The sequence below is a fragment of the Cyclopterus lumpus genome, chromosome 22 (genome assembly GCF_009769545.1).
Source record: "Cyclopterus lumpus isolate fCycLum1 chromosome 22, fCycLum1.pri, whole genome shotgun sequence".
Taxonomy (NCBI): domain Eukaryota; kingdom Metazoa; phylum Chordata; class Actinopteri; order Perciformes; family Cyclopteridae; genus Cyclopterus; species Cyclopterus lumpus.
This window is the reverse complement of record NC_046987.1, coordinates 20,002,740-20,020,429: the sequence shown is the minus strand read 5'-3', so window position 1 is coordinate 20,020,429 and position 17,690 is coordinate 20,002,740. Positions and strand designations below refer to the sequence as shown.

Here is a 17,690-nt window from a genome sequence, read left to right as displayed (position 1 = left end):
GATAGTGGAAATACATGATTGCATGCTTTGTATTTGGTTGCATTCGTCATCTTGGAAACCTGTCCATCTAAAAAAAAAGAAAAAAGAAGGGAACATTGCATCTCTTGTCGTCTTATTCGAGTTCAGCACCTCGGACAGCGACCTCGTTGTTTCAGCACCACGAAGAAGCAGGAAGACAGAAACACCCACATAATGGCTTCTATACTCCAGAGTATGCTGTATGTACTGTAAACACACACACACACACACACACACACACAACAGGGAAACACAACATGTACAGGAAGAGATGAGGAGATAAACCAGGAAGTACACCAGCCAATAAGGACGCCCGGATTCATTCTCAGCCCACGTCGAAGGGGACTGGACCCGTCTCCTTCACCCCGTGGGGTGTAATTTAGCCCCCGGTGCTAATCGGAGCCCCTGGCCGAGGCAGGCCGGGCCTTGTTTTGAGCCCGTGTGTCTGTACGTGACGGTCTCACCGTATGACTCACCAACTCTGCGTCCAGGCGGCCTTGTGTTCTGTCGCCCTCTGTCGGCGAGCCGGGGGAACCGCAGAGGACCAACGAGGGGGATGGTAGTGCAGGGTCGGGGGCAGGAGGAAACGTGATGCAAAAAAAATACAGGCAGATGGAGAGTCAGCGCGGATGTGAGAAGAGAGGGATTCTGGGAAATTAAATAAAGAGTCAATGTTCAAAACAAGACTTAAAAGTCCAAATTAAGGCGTCTAAACGCCATATTAGATTAGATTTTACTTTATTCATCCCCAGGGGGAAATTATGTGAAGCAGCAGCAAACATGTTTACAAATATACAATAACATAAAATAAAATATTACATTTAGAGAATTTACATAATAAAGGAAATGAAAATGTAAAAATAAAATATAAATGAAAGCACATGTAAACATTAGCTCATTTGCAATAAGTAGAATACGTGTTACTTTTATGCCCCATCTGACTGAAGTTTTCACAATATCTATTATTTAGGTAATACGAATTAACTTTAAAGTCTTAAACTTCGAAGCCAACATGAAGGAGCTAAATGCTAACATGCTGATGCTTTGCACGTAGCATACACGTCATCTTTACCCGTCTCCATCTTCGATATGCATACAAAGTAATTAACTTTGCAGGTATTTGGACGTCAGCTAAAGTATTTTTATAAGTCAGTGGGATTCATCGTCTCTACAAAATCTTGTGCCGGTCAATTTAGTAGAAGACAGGATATTTCACAGGATAAGTGAAAAGTTTCTCTATGAAAATCTAGAGAGTCGCCATAAATTATTAGGATTCATCATCTGAATGTTACAAGACATGTTACTAAAAAAGTAAATGTCAACCTGCTGGTGGCGCTGGAGGAGGAGTCAGGGGATCAGCAGGCAGGAGGGTTCATCCTCTGGGGACCACCAATGTGTGTAGAACACCTTTACATCAATTACACAGTGTGTGTGTGTGTGTGTGTGTGTGTGTGAAACGTGCTTTCAGACATTCTGCTCCTTTTGGTCTTTGTCCTCTTCAGCTGTTCTTCTGTCCTGCGGCATTACAGCCCCCCCCCCCCCCACACACACACACACTCAATACGAGGTGTTGGATCTAACCTCACAGCAACACAATGAAATAATTGGGTTTCTGTGTCCAATTTCTGTTTAATCAATAACCTGTGGGCCACCGGTGGCTGAGGGGGGGGGTTGGGGGGGGGACATAACAAAACACCCATGCAGCATCTTCACAGCAGCCGTTTCCAGACGGGTGGCTTCCTCTCCCCCCGCGGCGCCGCAGCACCGGCTACATCCACCGTTTCCCATGCATTACATCCAGTGCACGAACACAAAGGGGCCTCCCATTCAGAGCCCCTGGAGCGCGACGACGGAGCCGGAGACACATTAAAGTGCGGCTGGTTAGGCCGCGTGAATGCCGGTAAAATGTACTTTTAGGGGTCAAAAGGATCAAGTACGAAGGATGGAGGAGAGAAATTGTCCACGGCGATAACAGGCTCGACCCTATTTAAATAATAATAATATAGTTTTATTAGTGCAGGTTTGGTAACAAAAATATGCATGGTGTAATATGTATGATGTCGTTCGGAGATGTTTCATAAAGAATTTGAGGTTCGTGGCACCATTTAAAAATACAGCAAATAAAAGTTCATTAATTAGAAAAATTGAACGCTGGAAAATAAACTAGACCCAAAAATCTGCATAAGTTACGGATCCAGAAATACAATTTCCCCGACTTGCTACTGCTACATAAAAAAAATTAAAAAAAACAATTAAGAGAACTCACTGGAGCGTGAACGTTGTAATTTGGACCAAATGAAATCCAATTTCCTGCTTTATGGAGGAATGACACCGTTTTGGAGAAAAGGGCGCCAGAAGAAAACAGAAATCAATCGGAAGAGTTTAAAAAAGCCAGACACCTTGTTTCAAGTTCATTAAAATTCCAGTTTTATTTAATCGTTTACGAGAAGATAAATTAAGACGTATATCAAAAAGGTGAGGAAGTCGAGACAGGTAAAGTTGCACATTCACAAACTTCCCAATAGCTCAAACGGACGCGGACGACATTTGAAGACAACCTGCTTTTTAAACCGTGATGTCGTCGGCCTCCGTTTGCTGGCTCAATTAGACAATTAGACACACACACACACACACACACACACACACACACACACGTAAAGTCTTTGCTACAATAAAGAAATGACGATGGCATAGATAAAAGGTCACGGTTCCCCCGATTGTAAACTGATGTCGACACACAAACACAAGCTTTTAATTCATTGTCACGAGAGCGAAGCTTCAAATTCACCGGGTTGATCGTCTTTATTCTTCATGGAAGTGGGAGAGGACAGACACACACACACACACACACACACACACACACAAAGCCAAACACACTCACAATCTCATTCAGTCACACACACACACACACACCCTTTCCTCGCTCCTCATTGGTCCTTGTTATGGTTGAGGGCCCGGTTAACAGCTGATGGAACACAAGAGAAGAAACTAGAATTATTGCCTCTTCTGTTCAATTTAATGTTTCTTTTTACTTGAGTTTAATAACACAAAACATGGTTTTGTGAGGTTACCGTGACCTTTGACTAATTCAAAAAAATCGGTTCTTCCTCAAAGTCAAAAGTGGACATTTGTGTAACCCACAGACATAATAAAAACATTTTTTTCTTTGCAGGAAGGTCAAAAAAAAAAAAAGACCCAAAGATATTGTGTTTGAGATTGAGGTTCGTCTGCCGTGAGAATATATGTGTATATATATAAATAAATAGTATGTGGCTATACTTGCACGAATACTGTTGGTATCTCACCCTCCAGCGTCACGGACTCAGTCATGGTCTTGGCCCTGGCGCTCAGATCGCTGACCACGCTGTCCATGGCCACCTGGTGTTTCAAGAAGAATGGCCGGATGACGCGCTTGTACAAGATCTCAGAACCGTTCCACGTCACCGGAGCCATGCACCATAGCAGGAACACGCACTGGGGGGGAGAGCAGAGCCAAGACAGCATGCTAGTGTGCAACTTCCTGACCAATTGATTACAAAGATACTCCCAAATGCATCGCCAATATGAACTGTGTGCAGTTTATAGTACAGCTTTGTTGTTGTTGTTGTCCAATGTTTCCAGAACAGCATCTGTGTTGCAGCACGTTTACATTACATCTGATGCTTTTATCCAAAAGGTAATTGTGACTTGCAATAAGTGCATTCAAACATGTGGGAACAAGCCCAAAAAGGTGGTAGAATCAATCATGCAAGTGCATCAAATACAAGTATCTACCTCAAGTGGTACACATTCCTTTGTACGCTGCATTTAGGGACAATAGTGTCCACCAAAAAGCTCATCAAGGATATAAGCCTTTTATTTAGTCACGTTTACAGCGTGAACACGTGTATTTTTAAAAACTGGTACATTTCCTCATGTTGACATTACACAAACTGTCCACAAGAGGGCGCTGTTGGCCAGCTGCAATGTACAGAGGCCCGAAATCATAGAGCCAACACATCAGGACGTCTGCAGTGTTCACAGTCAAAGCAGATGACAATGTAAGTTTAAAATAAAATTTAAAAAATAAATAAATAAACATTAAAAAAACGTGCCAGCCTACCTTGCCAATATAGTAAAAGGGAAACCAGAAGAGGAAGATGTCGGAGAAAGCCTCGATGATGCTGAAGAATCCATAGACGACCCAGTAGGTGAGCCACTGGGTGTCATCGTCCTTCACTTTGCTCTCGATGGCCTTGATGCTGAACGGACGACAGGGTTTTGAGTGTGAAGATTGACGAGTTAATAACACCCAGGAGTCCACACAGAAAAAGGTTAAAAGGCCGAAGCCCCGAGTGTATTTAAAAGCTCTACGATGTGTAGAGAGGATTTAAAGAAGGGTGGGGGCCCTGTGTTGTTGTCCTTCTAGGAGGCTTGTGCATAGAAACTATGGCTGACATGATAAACTCCTTTTAATGCTAAGGGCCACGATGTAGAATAAATGGTTGTGGCAGTAATGTGTTTAAAATGTTACAATAAAAAGTTTTCTAGTATGAAATGTACTGCAGCCTGTTTACAATTTTAAAAATCCACGGGGTACATTTAAGCAGCAGTTAATGCACAGGCTCAGATTAATGGGCACGTGAATACTGTACCGTGTGCGTCTTAGTACACGACTCGTGTTGAATTAGTTATTGGTCGTTGGATTCATTCCTGAAGGTCGGCTGAAAGTAAATATGAGGCTTCAGTATGCGTGTTTTACCGAATCGGGTCTAAATCGGGTTTTGTGTTGCAGACGGAGATGCAGTAACAGAAAGAGAGAATAATAATAATAATAATAATAATAATGAGATCTCTATGTGGCCAGTAAGGAGAGGACGAATACCTGTAAATCGTTATATGAATAAATAGGCATCTGGGAATTGATCTTTAAATAGTTTTCTTCTTAGAGGCAAAAATTAAAGTAAAGTTAAGTATTTTTTTTTAAACTTAAGAAGTGAGAACCGCCAGCGAGTCGGCCTATATTCACACTTTTACGAGGTGAATTAAGGATTTATTTTGAGTGGAAAAAGGCTAACCAAGACCAGCTCGGTTTGGGATGAGCTAACCAGGTCACTAAGGATGAAGGTGTATGGTTGCGTTGTTCCGTTCAGGTGTAAGAATATTCCCTTTGTTGACATCTCGTCAACAAAGCAACCTCGTGCACAATGCATCCTGGTACATGGAGGCACAGGACGAAATCAGGTCTGTCGCTCAATAAAGCAAACACTGGGGAAATGCATTTCTTCAGAGGTCGACTTTCTTCTACCAGCACTGTGACTAAGACATGAAAAAACGTGGCGAACTTTTCCCTTTAAATGTCCTACATAATTTCTAATTTTGGCGTTCGTTGAAATGAGCTTAAAACGTCATACGTACGAGAAATACGATGGATAGGCAAAGCCGATGAGGTTGCAGAGCAGCGAGGCTCCATATCCAAACAGGAGATACAGCCCGAGGAAACCCAGAAAACCTGCAGAGAGAGAGAGAGAGAGAGAGAGAGAGAGAGAGAGAGAGAGAGAGAGAGAGAGAGAGAGAAAGAGAGAGAAAGAGAGAGAGAGAAGGTGGGATGAGGTCATCAAGTTACTTGACAAACCCGTCTCAAGAAGCTAAAAGGCATTTGTTATCAAGACGGCACAGCACCAGGATGAGGAGCAGAACACAAGTCAAACAGCGAGTGGAAGAGTTGACATTAAATACGGTCATGTGACACATGCACACACACGCACACAGGTGGGGTAACCACACGTTCCAGTGTGTGTTGCTTTTGCGGTGTTTGTGGAACGTACAAAAACCATCGAGTTGGCGTCACTGCTTAAGTTTGCAGTCCGAGCCGCCATTTGAGCCAATTCATTGACTTAAAACACTTCCCTTCTTAAAAACCAGTCGTGTGTTTACCAATCTCTCTCTCTTTTTTTTTTTTAAAACACTCCCAGGTTCATGAAATAATGTCAAACTTTTCCCCAGAGCTTTTGTGCGTGGGAACTCTGTTATCATGCAAAACAAGGAGAGTGACGTCTCACCCCTCCAGCTGCTGTAGACATAAATCATTCAAATGTGTCCAAAGACGCAACCGTTGACACAAACTTCATCTCCTGGAAATGCCTCGGGCGTAATGATGTCACGCGGTATCTAGACTGGCACTAAAAGCCTTTGATACTGTTCTCACCATTGCGTGCTTTTTTTTTTTTTTACATCTCATTTGTGTGTCCCAGCTCATATATACAAATGTGCATGCAAGTCCCAGTCTGCCCATCTCTCTCTCTCTGAGGGTACAACTGGAAGGACTGGTTGATACAGAAAGACCCCGCGACATATAAAGCAGACGCTGCACAGCAATGCTTTGACTAGGGAAATCATGAACTGATGTTTTTCAATGAGTCAGTGATGAACAATACAAAAAGCTGATCCATGTGGCTCTTCCTGAACATTGCATCCGTGTGACGTCACAAAGACTTTTGCGCCCCGAATGAAAACAGATGTTCTTCTCGTGGGAAAGACTTCTCTTTTTTTCTCAAAATGGCACAAAAGCCCTTCCACAGTTGCGCGATCCTGTAACGTGGAACTCAAACTACTAATTGAGAGTTGCAATTCAGCTGAACTTCCAGTTCCTCTTTGCATCAAATCATCACACAAACCTATTGTTAAGAGTCCAGTGGGCGAAGGGGTTGAAGAGACCTCTCTCTCTCTCTCTCTCTCTCTCTCTCTACTCAGCAGATTAGTCACTCGAGAACGCTGCCCAAGCTAAACAGTGGTCATCTTAAGGGGGCGCCGATCAAGGCAAAGTAACGTTACACTTGTACGCGGTGCAGCCCCGTTGTCAGAAAGGCCAGTGTCAACAAGTGTGACTCGTCCCAGTGTGTCAATGCGGGGACGAGTCAAGTGGTATTTGCATACTGTATCAGCATTTGTGAGCCGGTTTGTGTGTGTGAGTGCGTGTTGGGATACAAACAACACAGAATTATTTGCATGTAGATCCGACTCGAGCTTTAAACCGACACCGAACAACTCATGTAATCATTTTATTACTCATAAGGAGGGAATAGTGACTCAGACGTACTTTGATATTGGGGGCAATAAATGTTGTCTGATAAAGCAGAAACAGAAACGACAAAGGTTACGGCTGGAGTGGTTTAGAAGAGGGCTGCAACAAAACGAGTATCGACTGGTATGCAAATTGTTTTTCGTAATTGTTTTGTTCTATAAAATGTCAGAAAAATAGTGAAAAATGACTAAATAACTGAGATATTCAATTGAAAATAATTTAAAAAATGTTTAAAAGAGTCAAGCAGCCACTCTTGGATAAGTGGTTCCCATTTAGCTTTAAAAAAAAGAATAAATAAATACTCAAAATGATAAACCCATTATCAAAATTGTTGACAGGTATAATCTTCTGTCGATTTTCTGCCGTTGAGTAGATATTTCCATGTCTCTCTTTCGTGCATATGGTCACACTTCTTAAATAAAAAAAATAAATAATTGTGTTTTTCTTTACGTTATTTTAATGTGCAAACACTTAAACATGCCTGTGATCCAGGTCACATCCTCTGTGGCCTCAGACGTGTTTCAACGTGTCTTGTTGTTCACGTCCATCGGTGTTGAGTACAGACATGTTTAAATGTAGGTCAGCCTGGCGAGCATGCTTCCTCTAACTGGCATTGCAGACAGAACCACTGACTACCACCACTGGAACCCGAGGTGTCGGGCCTTTATTGACTTATGTGAAAAACTATGACAACTGAGTTGTGTCAAAAAGCAACAACTCCTAAAAAAAAAGCTGCCTGAGAGCGGCCTGCAGTTGAATAGCAGTCCTTCTAGAACCTTCTTCCTTCCATCTGTGCATTGCACTGGATATTTCAGGACGTGGTATATAAATACCCCCCCTGGGACCAGCTGCTGGTGGGGTGTTACAAGCCCTATATTGAAGTAAGTGTGTGTGTGTGTGTGTGTGTGTGTGTGACAGACACAGGATACGAAACCACACTGAAAGAGACAAAGTGCTCGTGCAACAATGTGACCGCCGCCCGCTGCCAGCTCGAGAGGCAACTTTGTAGCTCCATTCTTCATGTTTAGCAACTTTGTAGCTCCATTCTTCATGTTTAGCAACTTTGTAGCTAGTTTTTTTTAGCTACAATGTTGCTAAACATGAAAGAATGGCGCTACAAAGTAACTTTTTTTTTGTGGTGGAGGGAGGAGAAGGGGACGGGAGGGGGTTCACCCGGGGGTAACATACCCAGGGCGATGTACTCCCTCTTCACTCCGGTTTTGGTTTCCAGCGTCGCCAACTGGTCCGTGACAAAGTTCTTCTCGTGGAGCAGAGTCACGAAGCGCTCCTTGAACGGACTCATGTCGGGGCTCTTCTCGGGGCCTGTGGGCGAAAAAAAGTGGAATAAAATGTCGAGGATTTGCGTATAAAAATCTGACAAAGAGGGGGTTGTTTTACTGACCTTGGTTTGGATAATTCTCCCGAAAAAACTGTGCCCGTTGCACGGCTGACTTGCTTGACTCCGTCGAGTTGCCGTGGCAGTGTGGGAGGAGTCTGACGGTCTTCCCGTTTGACCAATCACAGAGCTCCGTTGAGTAACGTTCACCTCAGCAGGTGAATAAACAACGGTTTGCTCTCTGCGCGAGACTCCTTGTACACACACAGTGCTTTAAAAAAAATTGAAACAACTTTATTAAAAATATTTACGTAAAAACTTGAAAAATGAAATGTAATTACACAATTACTTTATATACTTTTTCACAAATGTGTTATTTAAGTAATAATTCATATATATTTTTAAAGTTACCATTGTCACATGCTGTTGATTGGTTGTTGTTATTATTATGTATCTTCAGAGTCGTAGCCTGCTGTACAGTGGGCAATATTTAAAACATGTTAATTCAAATTAGAAAATTAAAAATGCAATATAAACAATGCAGCCTACATTTTTTCTTTTTCGCCAAGCATCATTTAACTCACAAAATGCATTTTTATAAACCTTTCAAAGTAGACAGGCCTTATCGTGTTTTATCTACAATACGGGCTTCCAAGAGGAGCTTTTTGCTATATGTTTTAAAAATAATCCCCTTTAATACTGTTTGGTATATTTTATGGTATTATTTGTCTTCAAAACCTCTTATATCCTTCAGATGATTTATAACTAAACCCCAATAATGGTATAAGGGAAATAAGTCTTTAATGTTTTTTTAAAAACCCTTAAACTCTGAAGATATACAGTTAAAACCCTCATTTAAACACAAATCCATTCATTAGGCCATTATTTAACCTCTAAAGTCGTTTTAACAATGTAAAAATTAAGATGCACACATCTGTAATGTTATTTTTGTACAAAAACACTTGCAACTATTCCTAACTAGGGTTAGGTTTGACATTTGAAGGCACTGTTATCCCAAAGTAGTAAGTAGAAGCATGTAGATGAAAGTAAAAAGCCTTTATACGACTATATGTAATATGCAGGTGAAGGCCGCACCTGCATATCAGCAGCAGAGTCAATGCAACAACCTGCAGATTAAAACACTGCACATCATGTAAAGCAGCCAATAAAGTGCACAGAGAGAAACAAGAGAAAGAAAGAAGATGAACAAATGTGACAAATGTAACACAGCAAAAACACACCCAGGGGCGTGTGGACACAATTGGGAGGTTGCATTGAAGACAGTGCGATAGTTTCATGCAGACTGTGGCTCCATCTAGTGAATCATTTAAGCATGCGTTCTTTCCCATCCATCCATTTTCTAAACCAGCTCATACTGTGCAGAGTGCAGTGGGGCCGAAGCTCATCCCAGCGCTCGCCCACACACCTCAAATGTGCTTTTTGGTGACACCAGGCAGGTACCTGGTGCCTCCAGCCCGAGAGTTGAGAACTATCTCTCCTATCTCATCCGTCTTGCACAAGCTGAGGAGGCCCGTCCGGTTTCGCAATGCACATCAGAGCTGAAACACAACATTACATATGTTTAAGTACCTGAATTCTTATAAAAGGTAAGATAAAGAAAGTGCCAATGAAAGCCAACTCTGGTGACTGACCTCCAGGCGCGATGTGGCCCACACCCAGGGCCTCAGGAGAGGTGGCACATGGACAGATCACCTCAGGCTTCAGGCCGTGAGACTGAAACACATTCAGGAAGGCATCACACGACGACACGGACCCCCGAAAACCAACAGTGGAATAAAACGCATTACCGAAACAGGTGGAAACAGTCATACATATAAGTTCATACCACAGTAGTTCTTTCATACAAAGAGACACTGTGACTCCCTCTGGTGGGCCATCATGGAGTGGAGGTGGAGGTCCCGGTACGTGCTATCAGAGGGTATATGTGACGTTATACATGGGGCACTTACATACTGTATTTACAGTTTGTTCATCAATTGTGTGTAAATTGTGTGGACTGTTCCTCCTCAACCTTTGCTGCCATTTTTAAAATGATATACAACATAAGTGGTCTTGAAGGTAGTCATCACGTTTAAGTATCTACTGGGCGGATTGATATGAATAATATGGATATATATCAGGACACTTTCTCTGTGCTCCTAAATACTGCCCTCTGCTGGCTGTCCATGGTCACAACAACTCCATGACTCCATTTCTTTCTTCATTTAAAACCCTTAAAAGGACTTTAGGATTCTCAGTGTAAGACTTTTATATCTTTCCCGTCAAGGATTTGTCGTTTAAATGTTTGCAACAGGGGGGGGGGGGAGGGGGGGGGGGGGTGACACACCCTTAAAGGGATTTTAATGTTGCAATCAAATTCAGAGTTTTAGCGGATGAATAAATAATATTATTCTTTGAATATGTTTAATGTCATAAAGTTTTCCCCTAAACATTCAGCAGTTGTTGGGAAAGGTTGAAACTTCTTTACTGATGTATTTCAGCTGAGATATTAATCACCGCTTCCTAAAAAAATTATTTTACTATTCGACCCGAAAAGAAGAAGAAGAAAAAAACGTGTCGCTCTGAGAACCTTTTTTTTTTTCAGATGTTTTAATGAATTCAGGCTCAGATTAGTCAGGAGTGTCTTCATGAAACTTTTTCTTTTTTTTTTTTTACATTTAAAAGAAACCCTGGATGAATCCGTCCTGTGAGGAGAAGGCAAACATCAACAATAAGTGGGAATTAAACCCACGATCCTGCATATTACATATTGCAATAAAAGGCGTTTTATTTTCATCTACATGCCTTTACTTACTACTTTGTGCCTTCAAACTTCAAACCTAACCCTATTAGGAATGGTTGCAAGTGTTTTTTTATGGATAAAATATACAAAATAACATTACAGATGTGTACATCTTCATTTTTACATTGTAAAAACGACTTTAGAGGTTAATTAATGGCCTAATGAACCAATTGACATCTGACGTTATGTATAAAAAAGAGAATATTTTCAGGTCGATCTGAGTAAAATGCATGACGACACAGCCGTTGGTAAATATTCCCACCGCTAACCAGAGGAAGTGCCACCGCGTTACAGCCCCCGAGACTCATTTCAACACAGACCAGAAGATGAGCAACGACCCACCACGGTGGTGTCGGTACATGTCGACAGTATGGAGGCTCCGAGCTTCGGTCTATACTGCTGGTAACTGATGATGCACCGCCACACACTCACACACACACACACACACACACACACACACACACACACACACACACACACACACACACACAGGAGCGTTTCTATCTCTCAAACAATCAGATGGGCCTGCTGCGCAAACAGAGAGTACAGTTTCCCTGTTCTCTATTGACCACCAGAGCAAACACTCACTCACGCATTGATCCTGCTGCTCTTTTTTGTTTGTTTTGGAAACAATCCGATCGACTGCGAGTCAGGAAACAAATCAGTGAAGCTACAGAGGAACACACCAGGCAGTTTAATCTCTGATAAAGTGGAGAGGCGTTACAAAGAGAGTTGTCTTTCATGTGAAGCAACGCGTCTTGAGAAGCCCAAAAAGCCCTGCGGGCCCATAAGCCGGTGATAACTCTACACGGGGGTGGCCGACACCTCGTCGTTGCACAATCCAGACGCGTCTCTCTCGCCTCCCACAGCTAACCACAACCGGAGGCTGTTAGTTTCTTAAGGTGCTCGTTGAGCAATGACACACACCAACGTACTGTTGTAGCCACATTCAGGCTGCCAAAGAACAAACTAGTCTATATCTATATTTATTACATGAATTAAATATATCTCATACAACGGGGGGGGGTTACGCATTAAATTATGCATCATCGTGCAAAAACATTCCGCTCGGTAACTACATCAGGAAATGTCTCATTGTGTATTTGCATTTGTTCGTGTGGTTTGAAATGTAGTCTCAGAACAGTGTGGAGTCCATTGGAGTTCAATAAATACACAAACATTTTAGTTTTAAGACCCACTAGCTCGATTTGAATCTGATGGGAACGCCGCCTCGTTAGCAGCACGGGAAGCAACAACAAAAGAGCTTCTTGCACGGGTTGTTCTTCTTGTACTTCACGGCCCTCGTGATCTGAACCGTGGCCTTGACGACGTAGTCCTGAGTCGCACCCACGTTGGCTTCGATGTTGTCCAGCATGCAGCCCTGCTCCTCCACCAGCTGGGCCATCTGGAAGAAGAGCTCGTGGATGTCCCTGATGCGGCCCTCCAGCTCCAGCAGCTCCTTGTGCCGGGTCTCCATCTCGTTGAGGGCCGATCTGGCGGTCCGCCCCTCCAGGAGGAGATTACCCGAGAAGACGTTCCACTTGCCCGTCTCGATCATCTCGTCGATCTGCTCCCTGCTCACCTCCTTGCCCATGATCTCCGCTTGCCTCTGGATGCGGGTCTTGCAGTTCTCCCTCTGGATCATCTCCGCATCGTTGTACTCGGACACGGCGTCGTGGAAGGCGCCGGTCAGAGACACGCACTGGGAGCGCACCATGCGAGCCACGGCGGACGCGGGGCCGTGCTCCTCCTCCAGCTCCCCGCTCAGCTTCCTCAGCTTCTCCAGGCGAGCGTAAATGGCGTCCGCTCTGGCCTTGATATCCCGCCCGAGCGCGTTGGAGTCCCGCTTGATGCTGCTGATCCTGCGGACGGACGTGAGGAACCTGGTGTTCTGCTTCCCCAGGCGCTTCACGTCCAGCTTGAGCAGCTGCATCTCCTTCCTCATGGCCTGGGCACTTTTGTAGATGTCGTCCATCACGTCCTCTCCCTCGAACACGACGGCGTGCTGCTCCAGTTCCTCGCCCTCGTCGGTGGGGTTGAGGTTCTCCTGGAGCGTGAGCTCCTCTCCGGAGGGCGTGGAGGGGAAGGCCTCCAGCTCACACAGTCGGTCCCTCATCGCGCCTGCAGGAGGAGTCAGGAGTGTGTGTTACGTACAAACCAGCCATGTAGCTTAGCACAAAAGCTAACAGAAGGTCTAAAGGTAGCACACTCCACCTATATAGCTCATACATATTGTTTGTTAAATCTGTATACAAACAAAGTGTAAACATTACAAAACAGGGGGTCATGTGTCAAACTCTTTTCTTGGCTCCCAACAACAAACAGTCCATCACTTTAACCCCTCTAAAAAAAAAATTAAAAAAGAATAATTAAGGAAAATATCTGCACTATATTGAGTTATTAAGTGCTTATGGTCTTTGTATATATAACTTGGAAAATACAATCAAGAGAATGTTACTCTGTATATATTTCAAAGAGCATTCTCATGAATTATTATTTGAGATATATTGCTTGAAGACAGTTTAAGAGGAAACTGGTGGTGACTTCCTCATCGCAGTTCATTACAACGTCGACTATAATAACTCACTTATTTATTTCCTAACTGTTGCTTCAGTGTGATGTAAAGTTTAATATAAAAAAAAGGAAATCTCACATTAATATAAACCTCAAAGCATATTTTGGTGATTAAAATTTAAAAAAATCAAGAGGGGACAACAACAACAAAAAACTCGTCAACAATAACACGCGGTCATAATAAAACAATACGCTCGTAGCCAGTTATGACTCCATTAACGGATTATTAGAGTGTTTATAATATAGCAGAATAAATACCTCGCTGCGGATCCTCCGCGCTGTTCAACTCGAGGCCACCGCGGAAACACTCATTTCCTCTTTTTTCACTCCGTTATGAGTTCAATCTGAACAAGAAGCTGCAGAGGAGTCGGCTCACCCCGAGGTCTCCTCGCAGCCACGCGCACGCGCAGTACACTGACACACTGACACTGCCTGCAGCAGGTACTAAAGCGGAAGACCACGCCCCCCCCCCTCTCTCTCACGCACACACACACACGCACAACTCTAAAGCTTTGAAATCCGATATTTAACTACTTTTTTTAGACTTGTTTAAGGTCATGATGGAAAATGAGAGACACAACTATTATTATTATTATTATTATTATTACTATTATTATTGTTCTGACATTACAGCAGAGGACACAATAGTCTCACCACAAGTTCCATAGCTGTAAACAATTTTAAAAAACGGTGAAAATACTGCATTATTATACAATATTAAGCATGTATCATCAGCAAAATACACTTTGTGTATTTCAAAAAGTACACACAATGGTGTGTAAGCGTCGTATATTGTGCTATTATATATTATAGCTAATGCGTTAACGTGTGAGCATAGTTATACTGTAAAAGAAAGTACTAAATATTTCCATATTGTACATACATTCAGTATTTTAATGAGTTTTTATTCCACCACATGGCTTTCGGTCATTTGTCTCGTGACCTTCATCAGTGGACGGAGCCTCAGTTGTCATGGTTACTTTCTTTCCAGCACTTTAAAGACCGTCGTGTCCATAATGGATTAAAGATTTTAAATTAATTATTGATTCAAGAGATAATATAGCTATTTGCTGATATGATATTAAGCCGGAGGACCAGAGGACCACAGGACTAGAGTATTAGAAGACCAGAGGACCAGAGGACTAGAGGACTAGAAGACCAGAGGACCAGAGGACCAGAAGAGGACCGGAGGACTAGAGGACTAGAGGACTAGAAGACCAGAGGACCAGAGGACTAGAGGACTAGAAGACTAGAGGACCGGAGGACCAGAAGAGGACCGGAGGACTAGAGGACTAGAAGACCAGAGGATGAGAGGACTAGAGGACTAGAAGACCGGAGGATCAGAGGACCAGATGAGGACCGGAGGACTAGAGGACTAGAAGACCAGAGGACCAGAGGACCGGAGGGCCAAAAGAGGACCGGAGGACTAGAGGACTAGAAGACCAGAGGACCGGAGGATTGGAAGACCAGAGGAGTGGATGACTAGAAGACCAGAGGACCAGAGGACAAGAGGACCGGAGGACTAGAAGACTAAAGGACTAGAAGACCAGAGGACCAGAGGACTAGAAGACTAAAGGACCGGAGGACCAGAAGACTAGAGGACTAGAGGACCAGAGGACTAGAGGACTAGAAAACTAGAGGACCGGAGGACTAGAAGACCAGAGGACCAGAGGAAGAGAAGACTAGAGGACCGGAGGACCAGAAGACTAGAGGACCAGAGGACTAGAAGACCAGCACCACCCCCTGCGCTTGACATCCACCCCGATGGCATTGGAGTCCCGCTTTGACGCCTGGGGGTACGAGGTCTTGTTCAGGGCCCGATAGTTCACGTCTTTCAGCCGGCTGACGTGGCTCTGGATCTGCTGGATCTCGCAGACGTATACTGCTGGGCCTCCCGCAGGACCCCGTCCAGGTCCAGGTCCTGGAATGCGTCATGTCGCTCAGCTCCACCACGCTGAAACCCCCTCAGAGTCGGTCTGCACCTGACGGAGGAAACCAAAGACGACACAAAACTAAAGACTTTGATTCATTTGAGTAATTTTGATGAGTAAAAATCTCTCAGTCACGTTTGTAAAGTGTCAAGAAGATTTAAAATTGAGAGGAAAACACTTCAAAAGATAAACATTCAGACACAAAGGTGTGAAACACACAAGCTTCTACTTGTTCCGGGGGTTGAATGCGGACTCCAACATACCAATCAAAAGCTTTTGCTGTGAGCGCGTTCTACTCCTTTGGTATCGTTCTACTCCTTTGGTAACGTTTCACTCCTTTGGTATCGTTCTACTCCTTTGGTATCGTTCTACTCCTTTGGTATCGTTCTACGTTCTACTCCTTTGGTATCGTTCTACTCCTTTGGTAACGTTTTACTCCTTTGGTATCGTTCTACGTTCTACTCCTTTGGTATCGTTTTACTCCTTTGGTATCGTTTTACTCCTTTGGTATCGTTCTACTCCTTTGGTATCGTTCTACTCCTTTGGTATCGTTCTACGTTCTACTCCTTTGGTATAGTTCTACTCCTTTGGTATCGTTCTACGTTCTACTCCTTTGGTATCGTTTTACTCCTTTGGTATCGTTCTACGTTCTACTCCTTTGGTATCGTTCTACTCCTTTGGTATCGTTCTACTCCTTTGGTATCGTTCTACGTTCTACTCCTTTGGTATCGTTCTACTCCTTTGGTATCGTTCTACTCCTTTGGTATCGTTCTACTCCCTACTCCTTTGGTATCGTTCTACTCCTTTGGTAACGTTTTACTTCTTTGGTATTGTTCTACTCCTTTGGTATCGTAGATGAGGATGTTACATCTCCTTTCAGGAATTACCAAGAAAGTTTTAAAGCATAAAAGTATCAAAGTATTGTGCGTGTGTGTAATCTGCTTTTACGTATAAGTAGTTTTAACAGAAAGCTATCGCACAAAGAAGTCTCGTTTGTTGTTGTTTTTCTTATACTTTAGACACCTTTCAGGATTCAGTGTAAAAAGGCCTTGATTCAAGGTTTTCTCACGTTTTTAAATGCTGTCTCTCAGCCTATCAAACACAGAACATGTGAACCTATAATAACAGGATATGCATATCTCTTACACTCTGTTATCCGTATAGATGCAGTTTTTTGCGGTCTCTTCGGGCAGATCGTAGAAATAATAGTTCAGTCCGATGCGAGAACAATGTTTTTTAAACATGTTCACCATCATCGCTTTCACACCTGTTTTAGGAGGAAATGCTTTAAGAAACAAAACTTCACTGCATTCCTGATGCGTCACGTGGAGGATTCATCATGAAGATTATATTTTGTGTTATTTATATATTTACTTATATTCTCGGGGCATCCGTCACCTGAGTGCAGGTTTTTGTCGCGTCTAATAAAGGTGATGCATGCGAGGGGTAGTGAAAAGGCCAGAAAAGCCAATAAATGCAGATATGTTTAAGATTATTATCAAGGACCATGAAGTCACACGGGCCTGCAGAAGAAGAGGAAGTTCTTGCGTCAGTTTCGTGAAATGTAATCTCACTTCGGTCCTCGTGTCAGGTGATCGGAAGTCATTCAGACAGAAAAGAAGCGTATTTAAAGAACATCTATTTTTTTCAGTTGATTGTGTAGGAAGCCGGTGGTTTGTGTGCCATTCGTCATTTCAATGAGTCTGAGTCAGAGGGGAACAACAGGACTCTATGAACGAGGCTCGGATGTCTCACTTCAGTCCCTTCTGTTCAAACTCGAGACTCGTGCACGTTCAGGTTTGTCCGATTCATACGTTTACAAATTCAGATGGTGCTTTTCTTGTTCTCCGTTCTACTTTTAAACAGAGTGTTTATTTTCGTCCAGCAGATGTCAGCGCGTGGCACAACAGCCACTTTTCTGTTACATGCAGTTCAGTTATGAACCTTTTCTAAAGTAACATGCAT

The 17,690-nt window shown here is 43.2% G+C and overlaps 2 protein-coding genes across 4 annotated transcripts; both read right to left on the bottom strand.

The window, feature by feature from the left end:
- Nucleotides 1-2,421: 2,421 nt before the first annotated feature.
- LOC117751589 (receptor expression-enhancing protein 5-like) lies at nt 2,422-8,627 on the bottom strand. 3 transcript variants are annotated; one of them, XM_034563520.1, is made up of 6 exons: nt 8,484-8,613; nt 8,270-8,404; nt 5,416-5,509; nt 4,121-4,259; nt 3,302-3,492; nt 2,422-2,983 (listed from the first exon to the last, which is right to left on the bottom strand). In XM_034563520.1, the coding sequence occupies exons 2-6, from the start codon at nt 8,382-8,384 to the stop codon at nt 2,977-2,979; spliced, it is 546 nt and encodes a 181-aa protein (XP_034419411.1). In that variant the 5' UTR covers nt 8,385-8,404; nt 8,484-8,613; the 3' UTR covers nt 2,422-2,976. The 3 variants fall into 3 exon arrangements, 2 of the variants coding, with proteins under 2 accessions (XP_034419411.1, XP_034419410.1); XM_034563519.1 differs by having other exon boundaries at nt 3,324-3,492; XR_004611890.1 differs by having other exon boundaries at nt 3,324-4,259; nt 8,484-8,627.
- A 2,646-nt stretch (nt 8,628-11,273) lies between these two features.
- stx11a (syntaxin 11a) lies at nt 11,274-14,206 on the bottom strand. The gene is made up of 2 exons (XM_034525233.1): nt 14,053-14,206; nt 11,274-13,341 (listed from the first exon to the last, which is right to left on the bottom strand). Exon 2 carries the CDS (start codon nt 13,334-13,336, stop codon nt 12,455-12,457), a length of 882 nt encoding a protein of 293 aa, XP_034381124.1. The 5' UTR covers nt 13,337-13,341; nt 14,053-14,206; the 3' UTR covers nt 11,274-12,454.
- Between the last annotated feature and the right edge of the window lie 3,484 nt (nt 14,207-17,690).